Source organism: Eumetopias jubatus, unplaced genomic scaffold (genome assembly GCF_037043125.1).
Source record: "Eumetopias jubatus isolate StellerSeaLion01/CBP00866 unplaced genomic scaffold, mEumJub1_p1.0 scaffold_17, whole genome shotgun sequence".
Lineage (NCBI taxonomy): Eukaryota > Metazoa > Chordata > Mammalia > Carnivora > Otariidae > Eumetopias > Eumetopias jubatus.
Window position 1 is genome coordinate 55,290,407 of NW_028274823.1, and position 26,035 is coordinate 55,316,441.

A 26,035-nucleotide genomic window follows, 5' to 3' on the forward strand; every position below is an offset into this window, starting at 1 on the left:
ACCACAACCATGTTCTCATTTGTTTATGGCCATTCCTGTGCTACAACCTCAGGGCTGAATAGTTGTGACAGACTGGCCAGAAAGCCTAGAATGTTTACCATTTGGCCCTTGACAGAAAAAGTTGGCCAATTGCTGACCTGGGTCATTCTGTCTTTTTCCTTCCTTTTGTTAATTTTCCTGGTTCTGTTAAGAATTGTTGATGATAGCCATTTCTAAGAAGAACAAGAAGAAAAGCTGTTTCCTGATCTTATGTAAAGCCATAAAATTAATTGGCATATTAAGGAATTGGATTTAATTGCATATACAATTCATCCCTGTGGTTTATAATATTTATTTCAATAAAATTTATTAAGCATCTACTTAAAAAATAAACTATGGTATAATTTTACACCTTTTTCTATTGCCTTATTAGTCTGAGGGCATAGAATGCCAAATAACAGGGCATATGGTACCAAATTTTAATTTTGTCTACAGTTCAGTCATTGAACCTCTTAAATGCATGTTAATACATTCTTAAAAGATTTATTTATTTATTTATTTATTTATTTATTTATTTATTTATTTATTTATTTTAGGGGAGTAGTAGGGGCAGATGGAGAGAGAATCTCAAGCAGACTCCATGTTAAATAGAGCCTGACGTGGGGCTCGATCTCATGACTCTGAGATCACAACCTGAGCTAAAACCAAGAGTCGGATGCTTACCCCACTGCACCACCCAGGTGCCCTGCATGTTAATAAATTTATTAATATTTATTAATTGAAAACATTTCACTTAAGATAATATAAAAACATCAAAGAAGAAAACATCATGCGAGAGGAAAATCAAATAGGAATTTTTAGTACACACTTATATTGATAAACTTCCGAATCCCCTACAACTATTCTGTGTTTGAATTGAAATTTCAGGGTATAATTATTATTTACATATTCAAGGAGTCATTGGGTATTTAAGTCATAATTTCAAGCAACTATTTAATTTATTTCAAGTTTGTAGTTTGAAGTGTCATGCCCAAATTTTGATTGTAGTGGTCCTATTGCATCCTACACTAGGTGTTTTATTGTAAGGAAAGAAATGTGGGAAATGGAGTGAGCTGCTTTCTGAAGGGACAGTGTAGCTTTCAACATCAGGAGGATGAAGCCCCACGTGGGTCAGGTCAGTCAGCAGTGAAGTGCGCTTTCCCAACCCAGGGGCCCGAATCAGAATGGGTCAGTTCTGGGAGTCTGTCGAAACCCACAGTATGAGGTTTAAAGAGGTGCCATGTTCGAAGGTGTTGACGGATGTTCTCAGAGGGGAGTAGTTCGAAAGAGGGGGGCAACCCAGAGCCAGGAGTCGGGTGTTGGGTGGTCTTAGTCCTCCCAGTCGATGCTGATCGGGCCACCTGTCAGCATCTGGCTCTGTGGACCAGCTGTGTCCTCTCCTTCCACTGCCTCACGGCGCATTCGCCGGTGACAGCCCTGGGCACAGCGGGAATGCTCGTCCAGCCGTCCACAGACAAGGACCTGGCAGTGCAGAAACACTTCCTGGAAAGACCATAATGATAATTAACAAAAATAGTGATAACAGCTACCACTTGTGGGGCCCTTTCTGGAAGCCAGACACTATTTAATCAGATGTTTCATATATAGTATCTCATTTCATCTAAACAACAACCCGTGGAGGTGGATATTGTCATCCCCATTTTTACAGATGAGGAAACTGAGACTTAGGTTAGACAACTTGCCCAGATTCACACTATTGGTCAGGTGGGCAAACACACTGAATGAGTCATGTGGGTGATCTAACCCGCCCCCACGCATAACCTCTGCCTTTGTACAGGGACAGGAGAGACTTTCGGGAAGGGAACGCCTAATAACATTAACATCCTCGCTCTTCACATCAGAGTCTGGGAAAAACGTCGGTGCCCACACGCTTCTGTGTAAAATAACAAGTTCTTTCTTCAAGCTTCTTCCTATAAGCTACCTCCCAAAGCATGCTGCCTGCTTGGGGAGGGAGATGGGGATTAGCCATCACGGTTAGCAGTTGTTCTAGAACGTAACTGGAAAGGACATGAATTCATTTAAATGCAGTGTGGAAAAGATGGTTGGTCTCTTAGACTTCCTTTGGTTTGCATGTTTCAACAACTCCACTGGAAAAAAAAAATTTCCACCTTAACATACTCTCTATTGCCTCTTATAACCTCCTCTGTATATGTGTATTTTTCAAAAATGTAGCATGTTCAATATGCATGTAAATCGTATGACAAATGATTTTTCCTATCTCCCTTTTCTATTTTTCTCATTTTAGTAACTGCTTAATATTGCACTAATTGATATATGGTAGCCCTGCTGGGGGCTTTTTCTCCTTCTCTGTGTAACAATGCTCTATAACATCCAACAGATCCAGTTTTTTTTTTTTTTTGCTTGTTTTTGACAAACTGTCAGAATTAGAATTTTTAGATAAAAGAATCTGATGATTTTATGGTGATTACTATATATTACCAGACAACTTTCCAGAAACTATACCCATCTATACTGCCACTGTATACTTCTCCCTATAACTTAGCAAGCATTGAGATTTATAATTTTTATAAACTTAATATGTATAAAATAGTGTCCTATAGTTGTTTGAATTGGCACTTTAAGTACTGTTTTAAGTACGAACAATTCACTGTTTGTCTTTTCTGTGAATTTTCTGCCCATGTCCTTTGCCGTATGACTAACACACAGGTTTTTCCAACCATACCCGCCCACAACAGTTTAAAATTATGATCATACAAGGAGCACCTGGGTGGCTCAGTCTGTTAGGCATCTGACTCTTGATCTCAGCTCAGGTCTTGATCTCAGGGTTGTGGGTTCGAGCCCCACGTTGGGCTTAGAAATGACTTAAATATAATAGAACTTAAAATTAAAAAAATAAAATTATGATCATATAGTATTTTCTTTGAACAAACAGTGATTTTATTGGGAGGGAGGCAGGTAATTGTGACATTCATGAAGGTATGAAGCTTCTAGATAGCCAATTCTGCAGTGTTTTTCATAGATGTAATGCAGATCCTAACTGTGGGCTCACAGAGAATGTCAACAAATTGGCACGCCAAGAAACGAGGCTCAGGTCTGGGGGGTGAGGGAGGGGGTACAGGGTGGGCTCCAAGGTAAAGGTGTTCAGCTCACCTTGTGGTCTTTGCCCACAAACTTGAAGACAGGGACCTGGAAGTGCTTTGCTAGGTGGTCCCGGGACGTGTACTGCTTCACGGAGTCATCTGAAACACAGCTGAAAGCAGGACAGGAGAGCACATAAGACTTGATGGCTTCAACAGAGGTGGAAAAACAATCTGGGTCAATGTGTTTGGTCCAAAGAGACGCTGACTGGGTGGAGGAGGCTGGGCTGCACTCAAACTTTTTGAGAATGAAGGAAAAATGAAATTCCCTCCCTGCAAAGGCATCTTCAGCCCTGCTCATGAATACAGTCTGTCCCATCTCTCATTCTCTGTACCCACCAACTGGGCATGAGGACCTCTCAATATGTCAGTGTCCTGAAGCATTAGCAACAGCAACCACATTTCTTTCAAAGATACCTTTTGAAATGAAGATATCTCTGGAAGGCTGTATTTTCATTTGTAATATATCACAGGAATTGTGCATTCACCTACTTGATGATTGGTTTGAGAAGGCTTTTCTTTAACTGGATTTCATAAATATTTATTGGACACCTAATATACATTAACCCCCAAAGGGGGTTCAAAGGTGAGCAAACCCCAGTTTGTGCATCACAGAGCTGCATAAAGATTTAAGTTCCAGAGAGAATAACTGGTTCTACTGCGAAAGTTCAGTCTCCTCCACATTGCTGTACTTCCTCTTTTCCTAAATTTAATGCTAAGATGTGATTTGGTAGGGTTTTTGAATTTTCATCTCAGGTCTACTGCTTAAAGTGAAACTCCTAGGCTCACCTCAGGGTTAGCTGGGGAAAAGAAGTCTTCTTGATTCTCAATTTTGAGACCAAGGTTTAGTACTTGATGAACATTTTCTCTTGAGAGGCCAGGGATTACACTTGTGTCATTTTTCCCACTCTGAATTTTAAAGGAACTTTAAATTCTGGGTGTATTTTCCTTTTTCTGGATACCTAATAGTTCTTGTCTACCAGGCCAGGAAAAAAAAAAAAAAGTGGGGACCAGAAAGAAAAGTCTATGAAACTGGATCCTTTCTTCACATGCTTACAGATAACTTTCTAGTTCATTGCTAAGGGCTGTCTCAGTGCAGTTGAAAAAAATCCAATAAAATTGTTTAAAAAGAAGGCATTGTGATTTATAATACCCCTGGTAGCATATCCCCCTGAACTGAAGAGTATCTAAATATATAATGCGGTTTCTGTTATTTCTTGCATTTATGTACTCATTTTCATTTTTCTTTTTTTTTTAAAGATTTTATTTATTTATTTGAGAGAGAGAATGAGATAGAGAGAGAGAGCATGAGACGGGGGAGGGTCAGAGGGAGAAGCAGACCCCCTGCTGAGCAGGGAGCCTGATGCGGGACTCGATCCTGGGACTCCAGGATCATGACCTGAGCCGAAGGCAGTTGCTTAACCAACTGAGCCACCCAGGCGCCCCTCATTTTCATTTTTCTGAGGTAAAGTTAATTTATATCATCTTTTGATTACGTTCTATAATAAATACCCATTGCATAGCTAATCTGTGCAACATGCTCTGCTGGGAGCTGCAGAGGATATAAAGATGAATAATATGGTCTGTGATGTCAAGGACTTTATAGTCTGTATCTAGGACAAAAATAGTAACACGATATCAAAATGGCACTTTTCATCTAAGGGCCTCACCATTTTCAATTTATTTTTATCTAAAAATACCATTGTTTTTCTTTAAAAGAGAAAATGAGGCAGAAAGAGTTGTTACAGGGTAATATATTACAGAATGGGATCCAGGACAAATTTGGGCTCTTGACTTGGTGTTTGCTGTGATTAGACAATGCTGGTTCATCAATTCCAAGTTCATGTGTTAAAAGAGAGTAAGGATGGCATAGGATAATCCAATAATTGATTACCCAAAAGTTGTCCAATATTTCATTTTGGAATTCAGTATGTTTCTTTTTCTGGAGATTAACTTTCTAATTCTGCTTTGCTGAGGCTTGTATTAAGTTACTTTGCATTCTCTGAGCATAATCCAACTAAAACTGGAGCGAGGTGAATAAGCTGTGTTAAGTATTGGGGGGGGGTTGCCTGGGTGGCTCAGTCGTTGAGTGTCTGCCTTTGGCTTGGGTCATGATCTCAGGGTCCTGGGATCGAGCCCCACATGGGGCTCCCTGCTCGGCGGGAGGCATGCTTCTCCCTCTCCCACTCCCCCTGCTTGTGTTCCCTCTCTCGCTGTGTGTCTCTCTCTGTCAAATAAATAAATAAAATCTTAAAAAAAAAAGAGTGCTTCTAGAGACATTTGAATTAAAAAAAAAAAAAGTATCAGGGGAAAACGGCCTGATTTAAATGTAAGCTAAGGACAATGAAGAATCAAACAATTTATAAATGTAAGCACATTGCATTATGTTTATTTTAGGGCTCTGGACTTGCCTCAAATGATTATTATGATAAATGTTCATTCAATAGTTCACTTGACAACTATTTAATACCCTTACTACAGGTTAGGCATAGAAGAGGAAAGAGAAAGAAGGAAAATTTCTAGCTCAGGTTGGAAAGAATCAAGGAAGGCTTCATGGAGGAAAGAAATCTGGCTGGATCTTGAAGGAACAGTGAGAGTCAGGCAGGAAGAAAAGGAGATTTCTGGCAGAGGAAACAGCAGGTGCTGCAAGGAATGTGTAAGAAACAATGGAGTCTGGGAAGTGCCTGTAGTTCCCTTTGCTGGGAGCAGAAACTGGAGAGGGCAGAGGGCAGAGGGTGAGGCATGGTGAGCCAAGCTCAGAGTTGGATTTTATCTCGAGGAACTGTCTCACAGATACCATTCCAGTACTCTCCATTATTGTGCCAGAGATGGGACTTTTTGCCTGTTTACTAAATAGACCTCTACTGCTGTGTTTTTGAATTCTTCCCTCTGGCTTTTAAGCAGTTTAATTTCTCCTGCAGCATATTATATATATATATATATATTTAGCTATTTTGAATGTGCTAAGGCCTGGAAAATTAAAAAGCACAGCTTCTTAGAACTATCTAAAATAAAGAGCATATAGTCCTAAACTGAGCATCTGAATAACAAATATATAAATAAACTTTACAAGCTTTACTGAGATTGCAGATTACATGTTGTGCCAGTAAGTGAGTTATGATTATACATTTATTTTGGCAAAAAGTAAATACAGGGGTAGGAAAACACTCTTGGAATGAGAGAACTGTTCCCTCTCTTGATTGTAGCGATGGTTTCATGACGTATACATCGGAACTTACCAAACTGTATACTTTCAATGTGTGTGCTCACTGTATGAGAACAGTACTCCAATAAAGCTGTTAAGAAAAAAAAGGAACCCAAATCTACTCTCCCCTAAAAGTAAATCCATTCCTTAATCTCCTTACCATTAGGTACGTGAGTGAAAAAAAAATAAATAAAAAATGACACTTCTACTTTTCCTTTTAAAACTTTGTGGAGATAACTTTAAGATGGCAAGAAATCCAAAGAACTACAGACCCCTCTGAGACCTATTACTGGCCATGCAAAGCAGCTCAGAATGATACATTTTCCATGTTCTGAAAACAAGCTAAGGAGGCTACAAGTACTCCTGCGGGCAAACGGTGACATTTACCAACCAAAGGAAATCAAGTGTCATCAAAGGTTTTCAGCAGGGATCTAACTATATATATATATATATATATATATTTCCTAATTTTTAGTATTTGTTTTCCTTTTGATTGGTTACCCAGGGGCTCTTGGAGCTGAGATTTGAGAGTTGGGATTTAGGGGGCTGTGGCGAGGCTGTTTTTGCTGTCCAGGTGAAAAATAAGGGCTGGAATTAAGACAGAGTAGAACAGAGAGAACAAGTTTGGGGGTACTGCGACTTCTACAAAAGCCTCTTGGTTGATGCCAATGTGCTTCAAGGTTGAACATCACTGTGCAAGAGATTGACAGCAGCAGGTGGAGAATGCCTGTGGTGAGAGATCCAGTAGATAAAAACTAAGTGGACATTTCAGAGTCCATGAGGCCAATTAGCAAAGAGCATGGCCCAAGTGGTGCTCTTGTTAGACCATTTCCCTTTCATTGAACCGCAGGTCCTGACCCTACCTGAGCTATGTCCCACCTGTCACTGAGAACAAGGAAGAAACTGACAAGATTCTACCATGAATTTGGGGTTTGCGTGTAATTCTCCTGGGAATGTAAGCAATGGGTGTGACAACTGCTAGGCCTCCAACGGGCCTGTGAGACACGGTTCTCAATCCAGGGATCCTTAGGAAATCAGGAAATCTCTTTTGTATAAAACAAGCAAACAAAAAACAAATTTCACTTGATCTTTCTTCTCCTCAAACCTTCCAAGTAATTCTCTCTCCTTCACTACTAAGCTTCCTAAAAGAGGAGTCTACATTTGCTGCTTCCGCTTCCTCATCCCCTTACACTTATCAGCCTTCCCCCAACCCTGACCCTCATGCTCGACCCTCTCTCTGAACAGGTTAATCAATCCTGTGTTTCAAATAGAAACAGGGATGATTCTTGGTCCTTTATCTCTAGTCCCGACCTTGTTCCTGGGTCCGATACACAGTTCCAACTGCCCGCTGGACTTCTCTTCCCATGTATCCTGCAGGCATTTACAATCTAATAGTATTATTTGGAATTATCATATTCAATACTTCGCCTCAAATCTGCTTTTCTAATTATAGCCTTCCATCCGGGTTAATGGCATCTGGTCAGTCATCTGTGCTAGACCTCTTGGAATCATTCTTGATTCCCTGCTCCCTCACCAGTTTTTACCTCCAATGTCAATAAATGGTTTCTGAACCAATTAAGAGCTCACAAAAGTACTCTGTTGTTTTAGGAAATGATCGAGTACGCTGTGCACTTAGAAATCAGATGTGAACTGGGGATAATAAATCATATAAGCAACATAATTACCCATCCTGGATGAGGTAGTACTTCAGGATCTCGTCGATCTTGGAGGTGGGGGTGGCAAAGCAGCTCTCCACCAGGCTTTCTAAGCCATTCACGTGCACCACAGGCTCAATGCCAAAGTAGAGGGAGTCTCGAAGCTTGAGGGTGGGCAAGGCTTCCCGGTAAGTCTCTTCAAACTCATTGTCCTTGAAGATCTCCAGAGTGAACGGGAAGATTCCATGACTGCGGCTCATGATTTCCAGTGGGGCGTTTCGAAGGTGGGGGACGTATCCTTCTGAAATGGTGTACAGGCGTGGAAACTCACAGGTCACTGGGATCAGCACTTTGCTGGTTCGGATGATGATGTCTCCGCTGCTCCCTGGGGTCTGCTTGGGTAGACCTGTCACAAGGTTGCTTGCCACAATCTTGTCATTTACCACCTGAGCCAGGTCAGGGCCCGGAGAGGAAAAAGACTGTATGTCTATTTTTCCAGAGTTCCCCACCCCACCCTATCCCACCCTCCCACCCCAGCCCCCACCCCGCCCTTGACTGTAACATTCTCCACACTTCTATTTACATTAAAACAATTAGAGATTTGGTTGTTGAAGCCTGAAGACTTTTTAAAAAATCTCTTCTACTCTTTTTAGCAAGATGTTCTGACTGTTAAGATTTTTATATACTACTTCTTGGTCAACCCACACATTCCTTTGGAGTATTACTCATTAAGCCTGAACTATGCAGAATCAGCAAATTCAAAGCTCTTGTATTTTAGGAAAGAATGGCTTCAGTGTATATATATATATATATATATATATATATATATTTTTTTTTTTTTTTTTTTTTTTTTTTTTCCTGGAATCCTAGACCTGCTGATCAGGCTGTGGCCTGACCTTGTGCTGAACTCATCCATAGGCAGAGAACTTCAGCTACCGCATTTATGCAGATGACTTTCAGTTCTTTATCTCCAGCCTTGTCCGCTCCCTGGGGTGCCAGCACTCCAACCCACCCCAGGGCATTTCCACTCTATCATCCTCAGATACAACAAACACAATTTGCCTGAAGTGGGACAGCTTTCTCCTGAGATATCACCCCCAGGTCTCACTCCAAATCTAATTAGCTCCCTGATTTTCTCTTCATTGGATTCAATAAATAAATATTTGTTTAATCAAACGGTTGCAAGAACCTCTGCCCTGATCTCCTGGATCCAGGTCCCCTTTATTTCTATCCATCTTGTACACTTCTGGTCTCATCACGACAGCGCCTGCAACCTCACTCTAGGGGTTAAAGCCCAAACGTCAACCCTTGCACACAAGGCAGATTTTTGCAAGTACAGTCTCCCCCCTCCTAATTTTCCGGTTTCCTTTTTCCATATGCATTCCTTGCCGGTCAGTCTGCACTGCCCCTTCACTCAGCATAAGCCTTAAATACTCCCATCTCTGACACTGGCTCACTTGTTTCCCATCTGAAATGGCCTTTCTTTTCCTCTCTGTCCGGATAAGCCACACACAGCCTTCCACCCCAGTTCAAGGGTCACTTGTCTTGACTGCTCCAGGGTTTGTCCCTTTCTGGACTGCAACAGCACCTGTCATCTGTATCACTGTTTCTTATTTATATTGTGTGTGTGTGTGTTGTCATCTCAATCCTACGGTATATGTTCCCCAAAGTTAGGAATCTTATTTCATATATCCCTCAGGCTCCAGTGCACATTCTTGGATGAAAGCACAAACCTTTTCTCTCTACTTAGTTCAACACTTGAACACATCTGTTATGTCATAAATGAACCTTCATCTATATCAGTTGCTTTCTTCAAGTAAAAAAATTGGTCGGAGGAGATGCAACCAGCCTCCCGGGACTGGTACTGATGCACTCGGGAAAATGTCTGCTCATATCAGAGATATAGAACTACTGAAGAATAGAATGAGCAGAATTCTTCTCACCCCCCTGCACACACAGGGCCAGGACCACAGCAGCTGCTCAATAATACATGTGTTAAATGAATGGCATATGAGTTTTTGAGCTGCATTCTTTTATGTGGAAATATTTCATCTATGACAAGCCACACTGCATACCTCTGTCAACTCCCTCCCAAATAACTGGCTTTTGGTCACCCCCCGAGTATCCTCCAGGAAGAACCTACATCAACCACTGTGCCACACGTCTTGAGGGAGAAGAGGATGTTGACGTGGGTGCCATTGGACACTCCTCGGCAGGAAGTGTTGGTCAGGAAGAGCTCCAGACCGCCAACCAGGTCCCTGGGGATGCTCACTTCAATGGTATTCGACTTGCACAACACGGGGACTGTGGCGGAAAGGGGGTACTGTTAGAACTGAGAAATCTGAATTGGGAGAAGGATAAGGAAGGCTTATAGGAGAAATAATTTTACCCTCCCACAACTTGAGCTCTTTGTTCCATCCTCAAGGAAATCTAAGGGACTCAAAACAAGTTGGTGAAGGGGCTCCTGGGTGGCTCAGTCATTAAGCGTCTGCCTTCAGCTCAGGTCATGATCCCAGGGTCCTGGGATCGAGCCCCGCTTCGGGCAGCCTCGTCCGCGGGAAGCCTGCTTCTCCCTCTCCCACTCCCCCTGCTTGTGTTCCCTCTCTCGCTGTCTCTCTCTCTCTGTCAAATAAATAAGTAAAATCTTAAAAAAAAACCAAGTTGGTGAATAAAACCAGGACTCCTAACTCCTCAGGTTGTGGTCAAATAATGCTCCTCAAACACATTGATCTCTGAATGAGGAAATATTGTGTTCAAGTTTTGATTCAACATTTATTTCAAAGTATGGATAGCATAGTTCCAGGAACTGAAACACCTAACGGATTAACTTTTAGCACAAACACAATTTATCGGCAATACAGAAAAAGAACTGCTTTGATATAGGCTTAAATTACATAACAGTACTGCTTTGACTTTACCATTAATTATGTCTCATAAAACAGAGGTAATAAAAATGTTAGTGTACTTGGGGAAGAGTTCCAAATTGTCCTTGCATTGTTCAGTAAACCATAAATGCTGACTATAAATTCCACTTTAACTTAATATGAAAAGGATTGCTTTTCTTTAGTGTTCCTGTGTTCCCTTTTCTAGGCTCTACACATACCCTAAAAGGAATATTTATGGGTACTGTCAGAAAATATGTGAGGATATATCATAACAATGACACAAGAAATCTAAGGTAGGTGCTCATTAAATATTTGCTAGATAAGTGAGTTAACATTCTGGACGTAAATAACTAGATTTCCAGAAAATAGTTGTCAGAGGATTGTTGATGCTCATATTGTAATTGTAGGGAGAAAAATCAGTTCCTTAGGGCTTTCAGCATAGTCTCACCACCCAATTATCTGTTAGAAAAGAGAGGAGCTGCATCAATGTCTTATTAGTTATACTACTAATAATAGAAATTAGGGGGGAAAATCTCAAGTAAAAAGCAAAGGAAACTGTATGATCCAGCAAGCCCATTCTGCGTATATATCCAAAAGAATTGAAAGGATCTCAAAGAGATATCTGCACACCGACGTTCATAGCAGCATTATCCACAATATCTAAACCACAGAAGTAACTCTAGTGCCCCTCAATGGATGAGTGGCTAAACAAAATGTGGCATATAAATACAATGGAATATTATTCAGCCTTATGAAGGAAGGAAATCCTGTCATACGTTACAAACATGGATGAACCTGGTGGATATTATGCTAAGTGAAATAAGTCAATCACAAAAAGATAAATGCCATATGACCCCACTTACATGAAGTGTCTTAAGTGGTCAACTTCATAGAAATAGAAAGCAGAAGAGTGGTTGCCAGGGCACGGGGGGAGGGGGTGAGGAAGGAGTGGGGACTTGTCGTTTCATGGATATAGAGTTTCAGTTTTGCAAGATAAAAAAGTTCTGGAAATCTGTTGCACCACAACGTGAATATATGTAACACTACTGAACTATCCATTTAAAATTGGCTTAGATGGTCAATTTTCTGCTCTATGTTTTTTTAACCACAATTTTTTAAAAAGCAAAGGAAAATTAACTTTTTGGTAATATTTTCTTAGAGAGCTTCCCTTTTGAAGGATCCCAGAGTAAAGATGCAGGGATACACACTTCGAAGGACCTGGTGTTCTAAACGAGAATCGTGACACACTTGAGTGAGGAAGGCAGGGAGATTTGAGGGCGGGGGGAGCAGAGGTTGAGCCCATCCATGTACTACCTTGGCACGTGTGGTTATCCTCAGACAGCACCAAGCCCCGGGGACATTCACACTGATAGCCCTTCTCGGACACAAGGCAAAGGTGGCTGCAACCACCATTGTTGCTGTGACATCCTTCAATGACTGCAATAAAACCAGAAGAAAAGCACATGATCTTGCAGGCCTCTTCCCCAAGGATTCTGGTTCTTGGGATGGCCCTTGGCATCAGGGAATACACCTGACTTATCACACTATCACTGGGGCCTAACTCCGTCACTGAGTCACGTAGGGAAGCCCACGAAAAAATGTTTATGAAATGTGATAACTACAAAGAGCAGTCTTACAACATCCACAGCTCTAACCTCTTCAGCTGGTCATTTTGTAGAATGTCCTTCACTCCGGATTTGTCTGTTCTTCTCAGGGTTATACTACAATTTTGGGAAGGAAGACCCAAAAGTCATTTCATTTCTTTTTTTTTTGTGTGAGCAAATATTTATTAATTGCCCAGAAATTATATAATTTCATGTCTAAATAAATGTATTGGTTCTAGTTGATTCCTCACCAAAACTTTTTGCTTCTGGGAATAAAGTGAGACAAGTCGTGTTACTGAGATAGTGAATGAAACAAGATGTGTAAGTGCACTTATATTTTTATAGAAAACTTTATCAACAATGAATTTTATCTCATACCAGAAACAAATGTGGAAAGGAAGTAGATCAATCTGAAGTTTCTTTGGCAAAGTAAGAGTATAAGACACTAGAAATGAGAAACAATATAAACATGTCCCTTCAGAAGATTTCATCATCTCGACAATACTGGTTGTGGGTTTATTTATTTATTTATTTATTTATTTTTAATGTACTGTATGGTGGCTAACATAAAAAATTATAACCAAAAGTCATTTCTTAATTGGTATAACATTTAATGTACCCATTTTGAAATTTTATATAGAGTATTACTGATATAAAGGGGACTGACAGAATGTAAATTCAACTAGACTAGTTAGATGGATCAGTTAGTTACTGCCAGTTGGTTGTATTGCCAGACCCTCTCCTCAAACCTCTAGTAATAATAGCACTGGGATATGTGTCTTGGGCTGACAGCACACTATAAAAATGAGGCCTAGACAACACACTTGGTCCACTCCACCAAGCTCTTTGTGACATTCCTCTTTTTTTTGTTGTTTTTAAAGATTTTATTTATTTATTTGACAGAGAGAGACACAGCGAGAGCGGGAACACAAGGAGGGGGAGTGGGAGAGGGAGAAGCAGGCTTCCCGCGGAGCAGGGAGCCCGATGCGGGGCTCGATCCCAGGACCCCCGGATCATGACCTGGGCTGAAGGCAGACGCTTAACGACTGAGCCACCCAGGCGCCCCTGTGACATTCTTCTTTTGAGTCAGTTTTTCAAAGTTTCCTTTTAAAAAGTTTTGCGTTTTTGGGGGGCACCTGGGTGACTCACTTAGTTAAGCATCCAACTCTTGATCTCAGCGTCATGAGCTCAAGCCCTGCCAAAAAAAAAAAAAAAAAGTAAAACCTTTTGCATTTTCAAAAAGCATATGCCACCAGATGGACAAGAAAAAAGGATTCAGTTGAAAACTAAAGAAACTACCACATGATTTCACAGTTAGTAGAGAAAAATTAATGACCTTTGTGGGCTCTAGACATTAGGCTTGGGTCGTGATCTCAGGGTCATAAGCCCCCACGTAGGGCTCTGTACTCTCTCTCCCTCTGCCCCTTGCCCCCCCACCCTGTGCTCTCTCTCTCTCTCTCTAAAATAAATAAAACTTAAAAAGAAAAGGGTTTTAAATATGAATCTTAATGCTAAAGTATTACTTGTGTACAAATTTTATCTTCTGTTAAAATACTTTTCAATCGTGATTATTAGGTTTTAAAATTATATGAGGATTAACAGTAATACTTCCAATAAAATGCTCATGAATAATTACAAATGTTCCTCATATAACATTTCATTAATATTCAAATATGCAAAGATTATCACATAAAATAATTAAGATTTAAGGAAGATTCAGGACATTACCCTTACTCAATAAAATTTAAAGTACATTTAGTCTTGTTATAAGGGACAGTAGTTTAATGTTCTGGCTAATGGTCCTCCAGTGAATAATGCAAACTTTGTTGCATGGAATAAATTGTGGGAACTAGCCATGATTTTTCCTTTTGGGGTAGTATTTTATTATGTTGACTATAACTAGAATAAAGCGAACTCTCATAAGTAGTATTATACCACAAATTCAATTAGCCTCAAGGACAAATCATATGTCCTCTGTAAATAATGATTAAGCTATTTATCTCTTTATATAATCTGCAAAGAAGTGGGTTTTTTTTCTTTTGGTCGCTCAACTCCCAACATCATGAGATTCAGACTTATTTAAGTAGAAATGATGACATTTTAGTTGTGATAATTTGCAAGGGCAAATGTGCCTTACAGAAGGGACATTATCTAAATTTCATATCATTGTCACAGTATACAATTTCAACTATTTGACGTACATTACAAATTCTTTTTTATTACTTAATCATATAAAATGTACATACCCTTCTTGCTATTAAAAATAGATAATGTGGGGCCCCTGGTGGCTCAGTGGGTTGAGCACCTGACTCTTGGTTTCAGCTCAGGTTGTGATCTCAGGGTCGTGGGATCGAGCCTCATGTGGGGCTCCATGCTCAGTGCAGTCTGCTTGAGATTCTTTGCCCCTCCCTCTTCCTCCACCTCTGCTCCTCCCCCTGGCTCATGTTCTCTCTCTCTCTCTCTCTCTCTCTCTCAAATAAATAAACAGATGAAATCTTAGGGGAAAAAAAGGATGTTACTAGTCTCCCCCACAGTATGTCAATCTCCAATAAATGTAAAGCCCTAGAGGGGGAATAAAATGGCTTCATGTAACCAGTTTCCCAAACTTCTAAGATGGTAAGACTCACCTAATGGAACTTGGTAAAAACACAAACTGTAAGGCCCCTCTCACTCCACTGAACCAAGTTTCCGGGAGAGAGGCCTGGGAAGAGCCAGGTGTGAAGGCATCCAGGTGATTCTTCTCAGCCGGAATGTTCAAGAACCACTGCTATAAACCATTTTTTATGCTACCACCTCTATTATCTTGCTACTCCAGGTTTGCTCCTTAGATCTGCAGCCAAGGTGTCACCTAGAAGTTATTTAGAAATGCACTATCTTTGCCTAAGCCCAGAGCTACTGAATCAGCACTTTAAAAAGATCCCAGATGATTTAAGCGCACATTAAAGTTTGAGAAACACATAATACCCTATTTTTATTTCCCAAATTAAAATGTGGCTCTCAGGGCACCTGGCTGGCTCAGTCTGTAGAGAGCCTGTGACTATTGATCTCAGGGTTGTGAGTTTGAGCAGAGAGGATAGAGTTTACTTCAAAAAAAAAAAAAAAAAAGTGATTCTCTGCCTCTTGCAAAATGCAACTACTCCCTCCCGTTAAATCTTGAAGATAAAATCAACACTGAATTTTGCCTGCAACATGACCGTCCTCAATCACAATGAACCCCCTTTGTCATTTTTTTTACACAGCCCAACCTTGACTCTCTTCTAATGTTGGACAGTTTCATGAACATCAATCAAAGAATAAATCAGTGGTTTAGTTTGGGCTCTTGATTTGACTCCTTTCTTGCCCATTCTCACCTTCACATGTTTTGCCGTCACTTCTTAGCACGCGGCCAACCCCACACCCACAGCGATACGAATTTTTCAGGTTTACACAGATCTCACTGCAGCCACCATTGTTTTGCTCACATTCATTTTCATCTGTAGGAAAGAAACCACACCACTTACATACTGCTTGCTGAGCAACTCAATCCTATCCCAAGCCCCTTAGCAGAATCTCCGTATCTTTTCAGAGCCTGTTGATAAATCAACTCCTTTGCTATAATCCTTATAATCACTTCCATCAACCTGACCTCCTCAACCAAGTTATTTGCCCTCCTGCCCTCTGCTAGAGCAGAAGGCACTTAGTTGCTTGCCAATTCATTCCCTTCTAAGAGCAAAATTGGCGAAATGAAGTGTTTTTTTCTTTGTTACCTGGATTCACCTATTTTTGTGTATTGGTGAATATCACTTTCTCCAGTGAATTCCTGAAGATTTGCTAAATTAATACAGACTTATAAATCAAACTGTGTTTTAAATACATCAAAGGAACTCACATCACAGAAGTAAATAGCTGATAAAAACTTTGTGTGAGGCAGTCTTCTGTTATAACATAAACAACTGCCCTTGAAGTCTATTTTAAATATTGGAATATTCCACACTATACTTAAGGAATAATTGCTAACCTTTTATTTTTTTTAAAAGAATTTATTTATTTATTAGAGAGAGAGAGAGACTGAGAGATAGAGAGCACGAGAGGGAAGAGGGTCAGAGGGAGAAGCAGACTCCCCGCTGAGCAGGGAGCCCGATGCGGGACTCGATCCCGGGACTCCAGGATCATGACCTGAGCCGAAGGCAGTCGCTTAACCAACTGAGCCACCCAGGCGCCCAATTGCTAACCTTTTAAAGAATAGGATGAAAGATATGGACTCTTGCTATTAAAAAATGCATAGCTGGGCACAAATGTCAATCCCCTTCCTTCTACAAAGAAAGAGAAGCTTGGAAACTAAATGTATCATGGCTTGGTGTTGGGGGTAGGGTATTGAGATTTAAACATCCATGAGGTGACAGAAGGCATGGCATTGGGCCCAGGAGAGGAGATGAGCTGCAACTGAAACCCTGCTTAAATCCACGACCCCAGAAAAGATATCCCTACAATGAAAGGGGGAGTAGAACTTTGCCCCAAGGCCCACGAACACAGTAAACAAGCCCTCTCTGAGGCTCCAGGAGAGAGAAAATCCTTTATAAACAATGGAAACCCCAAGTCAGGCCTTGCCATGGTTGAAGTATGAACTTAACTCGAAGCTGAGAAATTGGTATAAAATGTGGCCTCGGCCGATGAAGCTTCCGTGGTACTTGACAGAAGCATTTGAAAAACCGCTCTGTAGTCAAACTTCCCCAAACCAGGTGGTCAGGGTGGTTCCACAGAAACACAATTACAACAGAAGGTGGTTTGCCACAAAACACTACACAGGAGGAAATGGTCCACTATGAGAATGACTTGACAAGACAACAAATGGGTGGCTTTGAACTGGAAGTAACAGAATCATCCAGAAAAATGCATAATGCAAGGATTTTAAAAATTACTAAACAGATAAAAGAAAGGATACTAACCAAGATAAAAGAAGTGAGCAAAAAGACAAGGCAGAATTGAAACCAAACAAACACAGCACTTGTAGAAATGGAAAATATAGGGATGCCTGGGTGGCTCAGTCAGTTAAGCGTCTGCCTTCAGCTCTGGTCATGATCCCAGGGTCCTGGGATCAAGTCCCGCATTGGGCTCCTTGCTCGGTGGGGAGCCTGCTTCTCCCTTTCCCTCTGCCTGCTGCTCCCCCTGCTTGTGCTCTCTCTCTCTCTCTGACAAATAAATAAATGAAATCTTAAAAAAAAAAAAAGAAATGGAAAATATAATGGGTAAGTTCAGACTCTTCGTTGGAGCCACTACCACCTGGAAAGTGGATGGTGACAGAGGGGCTAGCAGCTCTTCTGCATGTGGCCACACGCTGTCCCAAGCCTGGACAGTTTACCTTGAGACCGATTTTTTTTTTTTTTTATGTGAGAGAGTAATACACTTGTACTGATTTAAGCCATTATTATTTGCGAGTTCTTTGTCATTTACAGCCTTAGCTACTCTGTGTCCCAGCCATTCCACTTTTATGGGCATGCTCTAGAGAAAATCTCACACATGCAGTATCATTTTAATATTAATTTTAAGAACAAAAACAATGCTATCTATTCTTATGGGTACATACATAAATAATAAAAGCATAAAAACAGGGACCAGAAGAGCACATGCTAACTTCAAAACAGTGATTAGCCCTGGAGGGTGAAACAAGAAAATGAAAAAGGAGATGGAGTGAGTTGGCTTTATTTGTATTTGTAAAATTTTATTAAAAAGAAAAAGGAAGAAAAAAATTAACAATAGTTAAATCTGGGTATATGAGTTATATTATTTTATCATCCTGGCCAGTAATCCTGTTGTATTATTTTCCTTTACTTCTCCCTGACTGAAAAAATTTACATAATTTAAAATGAATTAAAACTATGTTACATTTTTTTAAAAAATAAAGGAAAACTGACATATGCACATTAACACAAAATTTTGCCTTTAATTTCAGGGAATTCATGACGTCCCTACAACTGACAGATGTCAGGTAGGAACTGAACTAGGGGTTTTCCCCTATGCACCGCTAGGCAATGATGTCCAAGATAAATTGTTAAGCACGAGATGTATATGATATGCAACCTTTGGTGTAAAGAAAGGGCAGTAAATAAACATATATATTTGCATTTTTTATATTTGCCTGAAGAAACCCTGGGAGCATACATAAGAAAATAATATAAGAGATTACCTGAGATAGGGTTAGAGAAAGGAGAAATGGAACAAATGGAGGACAGACAGCTAGACATTTCATTGTATACCCATCATGCTATTTAATTTGGGACCCATCTATCTTACCTAGTCAAAAGTTGTATTAAAATAAAAGCTGAGGAGCACCTGGGTGGCTCAGTCGGTTAAGCGTCTGACTCTTGATTTTGGCTCAGGTCATGATCTCATGGGTGGTGAGATGTCGGGCTCCACACTCAGTGTGGAGTCTGCTTGAGACTCTCTCCCTCTGCCCTTCCCCCCACTTGTGGGTGCATGCTTTCTCTCTTCTCAAATAAATAAAATATTTTTTAAAAAAACAAACAAATAACCCCCAAAAGCTGTGTAATGAAACAAAGCCTGCCTTAAAATGACGTCAAATATTTTCCAAGCACACCACGTGTATGGGTGTGTGTGGGTGTGTGTGTGAGAGAGAGAGACAGAGATAGAGACAGAGTGAGGGAGGCAGTTGAGAAAGATTACAGGACCATCCTCTCCTGTATCCCAAACCTTTTAGCATTAAATCACATAAAGTCCATCATGGAAGAGCCCTAACAGCTGGTATGGGAAGGCGTAAACATGCTCCATAGGATGGTCAGTGGGGTTCATCAAGGAGGCTGAAGAACAAAAGCTTTTCTAAAATAAGAATCTTTTTGTCTACCTTTCAACCTAATCCCCATTCCATTCTGACCAGTTACTGTTCTTCTTGAGGAGGTGGGTATGGGCCAGTCCTCCCTTTCTCTCCAGCTGAGTTTTAAATCTATTTGAGTCTGAATACAAAAGCTTCATAATGGGGAAAGATATGATCTTCACTCTTGGGTTTTTCAACTCTATTTTCTTCCAGTTACAGACAACCACACATGTGCACAAGTAGACAACTCTAGATTTCCTAGAAAATAATCTGACTTCCCTTTCTTGCTACTCAGAGAAACCAAAATTATGTTAGTGAAGCTGTGGGAGTATGTCCTTAGATAACTCTAGACCAAAGTCATCCAACAGAAATACAAAGCAAGCCACATAAGTAATTTAAAATTTTCTAGTAGTCACATTAAAAAAAATTCTAATATATTTTATTTCATTCAGTATGTGTAAAATATTTCATCTCAATATAAAATCAATATTAAAATTATTGAGGTATTTTTCATTCTTTTTTTGAATGAATTGAGTGTGTATTTTATACTTATAGCACATCTCAAATTGGAGTCTAAATTTTCATTGGAAATACTTGATCAGTATTTAGAGTCATAAGATGTACAGTTGGTTACTCAAGTTGTCCCAAACATTTTCAGTTTTCCAATGACTGAGCCAAGTATCAGTTTTTAAGTTAAAATTAGGTAAAATTTAAAATTTAGTTTTTCAGTCATACTAGCCATATTTCGAGAGCTCCACAGCCACACATGGCTAGGGGCTGTTGTACTGGACAGTGCAATTCCAGACTGTCCCCACACACGATATAAATTTGGTTTGAGGCTTTAGTCATGAACTAAAAAAGGCAAACACCATTCTAAGTGTTCAGAGACACAAACTAGAAGAATGACAGAGCTCTGCGTCAGGAAGCGCTTGATGTATCCTTTTGATCTGAATGGCCTGTTTCCACTTCAAGCTTAGTCTCTTACCGAAGCATGTCTGCCTGTCGGGGCCTAGCACCGTCCCTGGAGAGCACGTGCACTCACTGGTGTCTACACAGCCGCCATGGCAGTCCTCATCGCAGATGTCATAAAAATCTGTGGAAGAATGAAGTCGACCTTGCATGAGGGGCAAGGACCAGAGGACACTCTCATTCATGAGAAAGCCTCATGAGTTCAGTCATGAGGTATGAGTTCGTGGACAACACTGAGAGACTTCTCATCGTTCAGGGTTTATGTGACCCCAATGGAAAGAGATACTGCCCAGGGACATCTGTCATTCAGATCAATGGTTCCCAACTTCAGATCCACAGGCGATAGAGTCTCTGCAAATCTAAAACCTCACCAAATACGAGCTGTAGATTAAAGAAGTGTTATGCCCTACTCTTCTATGTACTCTGTTTTTTAAATGTGTACAGATTTTGATGGGATTAATAATACAAAAATTCATTTAAAAATATTCCTGATCTCAAGTAGCTTTTTCCCATTACATATCATTTAAAAAAATCAGTGGATACTAAGCACAATATTATCCTATGGATGTCTGATGTAGATCTTAAAAAGGGGTCCTCCATACTCAAAAAGGTTGGAAATCCACTATTTAGACCCAAATCAATATTTCATTTTCTAATGTTTTGTTTGAATGGAACAAAGACAAAATAAAATAGAACTGAGAGTGACAGTTCCTCTCCCTTTCTGTTTCTTTAGGACATTTCTGGAAACCCAAGGACAGATCACAGAAATCACAATCTGAAGTTATCTGTGGCCCTAAATCATTATTTAGACTCTGAGATACTACCATAACTGGATTTCATACGACATTTTCCTGATACCATGCCTCACGGGGGAGGAAAAAGAGCCCAGAGAGGGTACTCACGACCACAGTAGACATGAAAGCAGACACTGGGCTTGGTCAGACGATACACATAGTAGCCTCCGGGGCAAGCCTTGACCTCCACCGTGGTGTTCCAGAGGCAGCAGTTCCCGTTGAAGCTGGCACAGCCCTGGCGTTGCACAATGCCATCACCTTCTAGAGGGTGGCTGCCATTGAGCCAGACGGGTGCATGGGTTCCACAGTGGTTTTCTGGTATGCAGAAGGTGGGCATGGCATCCCCTGCCATGCCTGTGAAGCGGTACCACTCCCCATCCACATGGTTGTCACAAAGAGGGGGACCTTGAGACTCATCGAACTGATGGTCAGTGTTCCTCCATGGCTCATTCAAACTGATGTAAGCAGAACAAGGATCTAGGGCTGGGAATGAAAAGACACCTCAGAGGCACCTTGTAATGTTTCTAATTACAATGGCAATAGCCTGAGTCCACCTTCTTAGTCTTACATTTTGGCTTTTTTTTTTTTTTTTTTAAGAAAGAAAGAACATAAAATCCCCCACAGTAGCTATCTAAGATTCTTCAAGTTGACTTAAACATGTTTTATAAATGCCTTTTACAAAATTATTTCGAATCTGTTTAAGGTTTACCATTACTGTTGGACTAAACTTTTTATCCAGAGTAATCATTTGATAGAAGGATAGCTGTTCCAGACCAAAGGAGGTTAGGATTATAGTCTCACTGGATTCTGTAGTGGTCAGAAAACATTTTGAATATTGTGTTCACCTGGAAGCTATATTATATGAAAGTATGGACAAACATGGTGTCCAGACAAAAGTGACCAGACTTGGAAGGGAGTCAAAATATTACCAACTGGAGAAGAAGCTAAGAACTACAGTTTGGAGAAAAAAAAGACTGAAGAGAATGCATCAGTTCTCACAAATCTAGGTATTCTGTTACAAGAGCAAGAACAGACTGTTGGAGGGGCGCCTGGGTGGCTCAGTCAGTTGAGTGTCTGCCTTCAGCTCAGATCTTGATCCCAGGGTTCTGGGATCGAATCCTACATCCAGCTCCCTGCTCAGGGGAGGAGTCTGCTTTTCCCTCTCCCTCCCTCTGCTCATGCTTTCTCTCTCTCTCACTCACTTTCTCTCTCAAATAAATAAAAAAAGAACAAACTATTGGGGGAGCACATTTTCGTTCAGCTATGGAGTAATGGAGAAGCCTATCACCGTGTTGTAAGTTCATCATCTTTGGAAATTTTCAAAAGGTATTTGGATGGTCATTTGTAAGCAAGACTGTGGATGAAATTTTGCACTACTGCAAAGTGTGTCTGGTTAATAAGGCATACAGCTCATTCCACTGAAAAGGAAAATGCCTCTGGCACATGTCCGCAGTTTTGAAATACACAGCATACTGGCAAATTATTACCAAAGATATTCTCAAAGTGAATGTTAGTATATACGCCATCAGCTTATTGAAAATATGAACTTTATGTATAAACAATCAGCCATGGCATCACTATCTATAATAAAGCCAAATTTCTCAAGCATGCATTTTTAGTGCATAAATTGCACGGACAAATATCTCATAAAAATATTTTAATGACTACAGACACCAGTAACCCCAATATTCTCACTGTTTCCCTCAATTTCAGGGAAACATTGAATTAATGTAGGGAAATTGTCCTTAGGAAGAGTCTACAAAGCCAAGAAATTCTAGAAAGGAACACTAGCCATCCCTTGTAATGCACATGAGGCTGACTTACCTGACAAAGTAGGCAGGGAATTCACATTAAGGCTGATACACGTTGTAGGCAGAAAATTTAGTTTTAGCAAATACTGCACAATAATTAAATGTGGATGGTCCACGGTCATAAAATTTAAGTTGTCCAGAAAATATTTTGGATTTTCCCAGTCTACTTTTCAAACTCCAGTTCACTCTCTAAATTCAGTCACATGCAGAGGAGGGTGTAGCTTAGTGTTAATGGCCCCAAAGTGACTCCCACAGTTTGGGACAGGAAAGAAGTAGGCTATTGCATTTTCTGGAAATAACACATGTGCCGAGTTGCACATGGCAGGAGCCATTCTGTCTTTTAAAATGTCCCTGAGATATCCCAGCTGTGCCCTAGACCACATTTGATGTCACTTGAGGGCAGGAAATGTACTCAAACAGACTCCCCTCTCAAAAGGGAAAAATTCCCTCATCTGCTCTCCCAGCTGTGGTTCTCTTAAGAAGCAAAGTTTCCAGGGCAATTTCACAGGTGATTATAAATTCATAGAAATATTTGGTTGATCTCCTTGGCTCTAATTTTATAAGAAATGGTTAGGTACTCAACTTTTAATGGCTTTTGCAGAAATTCCTAAACCTCCCTCAATAACTATTTCATGATTTATAAAGCTTTTCCTTAAATTTAACTGTCATTGCTTGTGCTATTTGTTAAAAGTTCACGTCCTCTCGTTGAGCGGGATATATGGCACAAATAGGGGAAATTTACCGACTATCTTCTGTAAAACAAATATATTTTTTAAGTTCCCCACGCAATATGTTCTAAGATTAAGTAACCCATTCCTCTCCACCCCTTCAATCCTTTCATAACCTGGCCACCGGTTTTCTTGTTTTCAGTCTCTCCGAGTGGAGGCTGGAATTCGGTATTATGCATACTGCATCCTAAATTGCTTTAATACACACTCCTTAAATGGGAGACCTTCAAAAAGAACAGCCCCGTGGGATTCCTTTCAAAGTTGAGTCCGGGCCAGGCCTGCCAGAAAGCTCCCCGGCCTTTACCAGGATTCCTGCCTGGCGGGCACCGCCCCCCCCCCCCCGCCTCCCCCGCGCCTCCCCCGCGCCTCCCCGCCCCGGACCCGGGACGTGCAGACGCCTGCGTATCCGCAGGGCCAGCCCCTCACGGCGGCCAAGGCCAAGTGCGGAGAGCAGACGTCAGCGTCCCTGCCCTTCCGCTGCTCCCAGCCGTCCAGGTGGAGGGGATGCCGCCCCTTGGGCTGGGTCCTGGGTCCGGAAGCTCCCTGTGTTCTTCCTTCCCTCTCCCTCCCTTCTCCCTATTCTCCCCCTTTGCTTCCTGCTCCCTCCCCTCCTCTCCTTTCCTTCCCCTCCTTTTCTCTCACTTCCCCTCTCCTCCCAGGGAAGACCCCCTCCCTGCTCCCCAGCCCCCAAAGCTTTCCCTTTATCTCTGGCATTGAGTCATAAGTCCTAGAAGGGCTGCAAAAAATAAATAATATAAAAAAGATCTGGGATGGGAGATCTATGATGCGAACAGGAGGTACTAGAGGGAGAGTAAGCAATAAAGAATGGAAAGAAAAGGGCAGTGGTAGTTCCGAGGCGGTGGGGGCGACTTTTGCTTCGACAAGTCCTGGCTAATTATTGGCAGCAGATACAGGGTGAATAAACTTAGTTCAAGACTCTTTCTAATAGACTTTTTTTTTTTTAAGATCAGTTTTAGATTTAGGGCATACTTGAGAAAATAGTACAAAGAGTTTCCATATACTCAGTGCCCAGTTTCCCCTATTATGAAACATTATACATCAGTGTGGTATCTTTTCCACAATTAATGATCCAGGAATGATGCATTATTACTCAAATCCATAGTTTAGATTTCTTTAGTTTTTGCTTGTGTCTTTGTTCCAGGATCCCATCCAGGATACCATATTACCTTAATTCTCCTTAGGGTCACAGCCTATTTTTAATGTTGTACCCTTGAAGGTGCTAGCGCAAGGCCTGAATTATCGTGAAGAAATAAATCAGGGTCAACTAAACAGAGCTACGCAAAAGTGCCAAGAAGGATGGCTCTGTCCATCTCAACCTCCTCTCACCCTCTCTTTCCATTAGAACTTAAATTCTATTGGAAAAAAGAGAAATGTGTTAGTAACTGAAATTGAAACATTTGTTTTGCCTTCTTGGCCACTTTTGTGCCAAGCCTGAAAAGGGAAAGAGTTTAAGATTCACTCAGTCTATGCAAAAGTCATATTTTTCAGATGTCCAGACTGAGAAGTTAGATTTACCCAGATCTGTGCCTTTCGTGTGGATAGAGCTTTCATTCAGTGCCTTGTATTGATTAAAGAAAAAAAGCTATCCTCAATTCTAAAGATTATATTTTTGCTCGTAAAGTTGGAATTATAAAAATGCCTATTATATAAAGAAGTTAGGGGACGCCTGGGTGGCTCAGTTGGTTGGGCGGCTGCCTTCAGCCCGGGTCATGATCCCAGGGTCCTGGGATCGAGTCCCACATTGGGCTCCTTGCTCAGCGGGGAGCCTGCTTCTCCCTCTCTCTCCCTCTGCTTGTGCTCTCTCTGTCAAATAAATAAAATCTTAAAAAAAGAAAAAGTTAGAATTCTTCTTACATGTACTCCAAGAAATATTTATCTAGTGGAAAGCTGTTGGGTATGGCAGATCCATGGAAATTCGGGATGCCCAGGCAAGAGGCTAATTGGAACATGAAATACAAATTCTTTGAAAATATATCTATCGTAGGTTATCATAGGTTTTCTTACACTATTCTAGAACCAGTATTTAAAATACTGGAACCTAGCTCTTAATCTGGGCTCAATAGCAAATTCCTACAACAAAGAGCACGTTGTGCCAAGTACTTGACATAAGACTCACCCATTGGTGATGCAGGTGTGATTGTGAAGAAGAGGCAGGTGAGAAGCAGGAACTGAAACATCCTTCTGGACCAGCCACCAGAACAGACTGGAAATCCTCTTAATTTCAGTTGTCCTTTGTCCCTTTCTTTTTCAAGCACTTTTTAAAAAAAGCCCGCTAGGCTCTTCTGAAAAAAGACTTTACAGTACTGACTGGGCTTTATCAGAGGAAGAGGATGAGTGGGATAAGGTGTCCATTGCTCTGGCCTTGACCCCAGATAGAAACACTGCTTTACACTGTCAACAGCGTTATTGATATTTTTC

At 40.9% G+C, this 26,035-nt stretch overlaps 1 protein-coding gene across 1 annotated transcript; it reads right to left on the reverse strand.

Moving 5' to 3' along the window:
* Nucleotides 1–1,117: 1,117 nt before the first annotated feature.
* On the reverse strand, nucleotides 1,118–25,794 carry OIT3 (oncoprotein induced transcript 3). Its single transcript, XM_028109728.2, has 9 exons — nucleotides 25,734–25,794; nucleotides 21,166–21,540; nucleotides 20,280–20,387; nucleotides 15,837–15,959; nucleotides 12,197–12,319; nucleotides 10,141–10,301; nucleotides 8,028–8,443; nucleotides 3,151–3,250; nucleotides 1,118–1,521 (listed from the first exon to the last, which is right to left on the reverse strand). Exons 1-9 carry the CDS (start codon nucleotides 25,792–25,794, stop codon nucleotides 1,348–1,350), a joined length of 1,641 nt encoding a protein of 546 aa, XP_027965529.1. The 3' UTR covers nucleotides 1,118–1,347.
* Nucleotides 25,795–26,035: the final 241 nt, after the last annotated feature.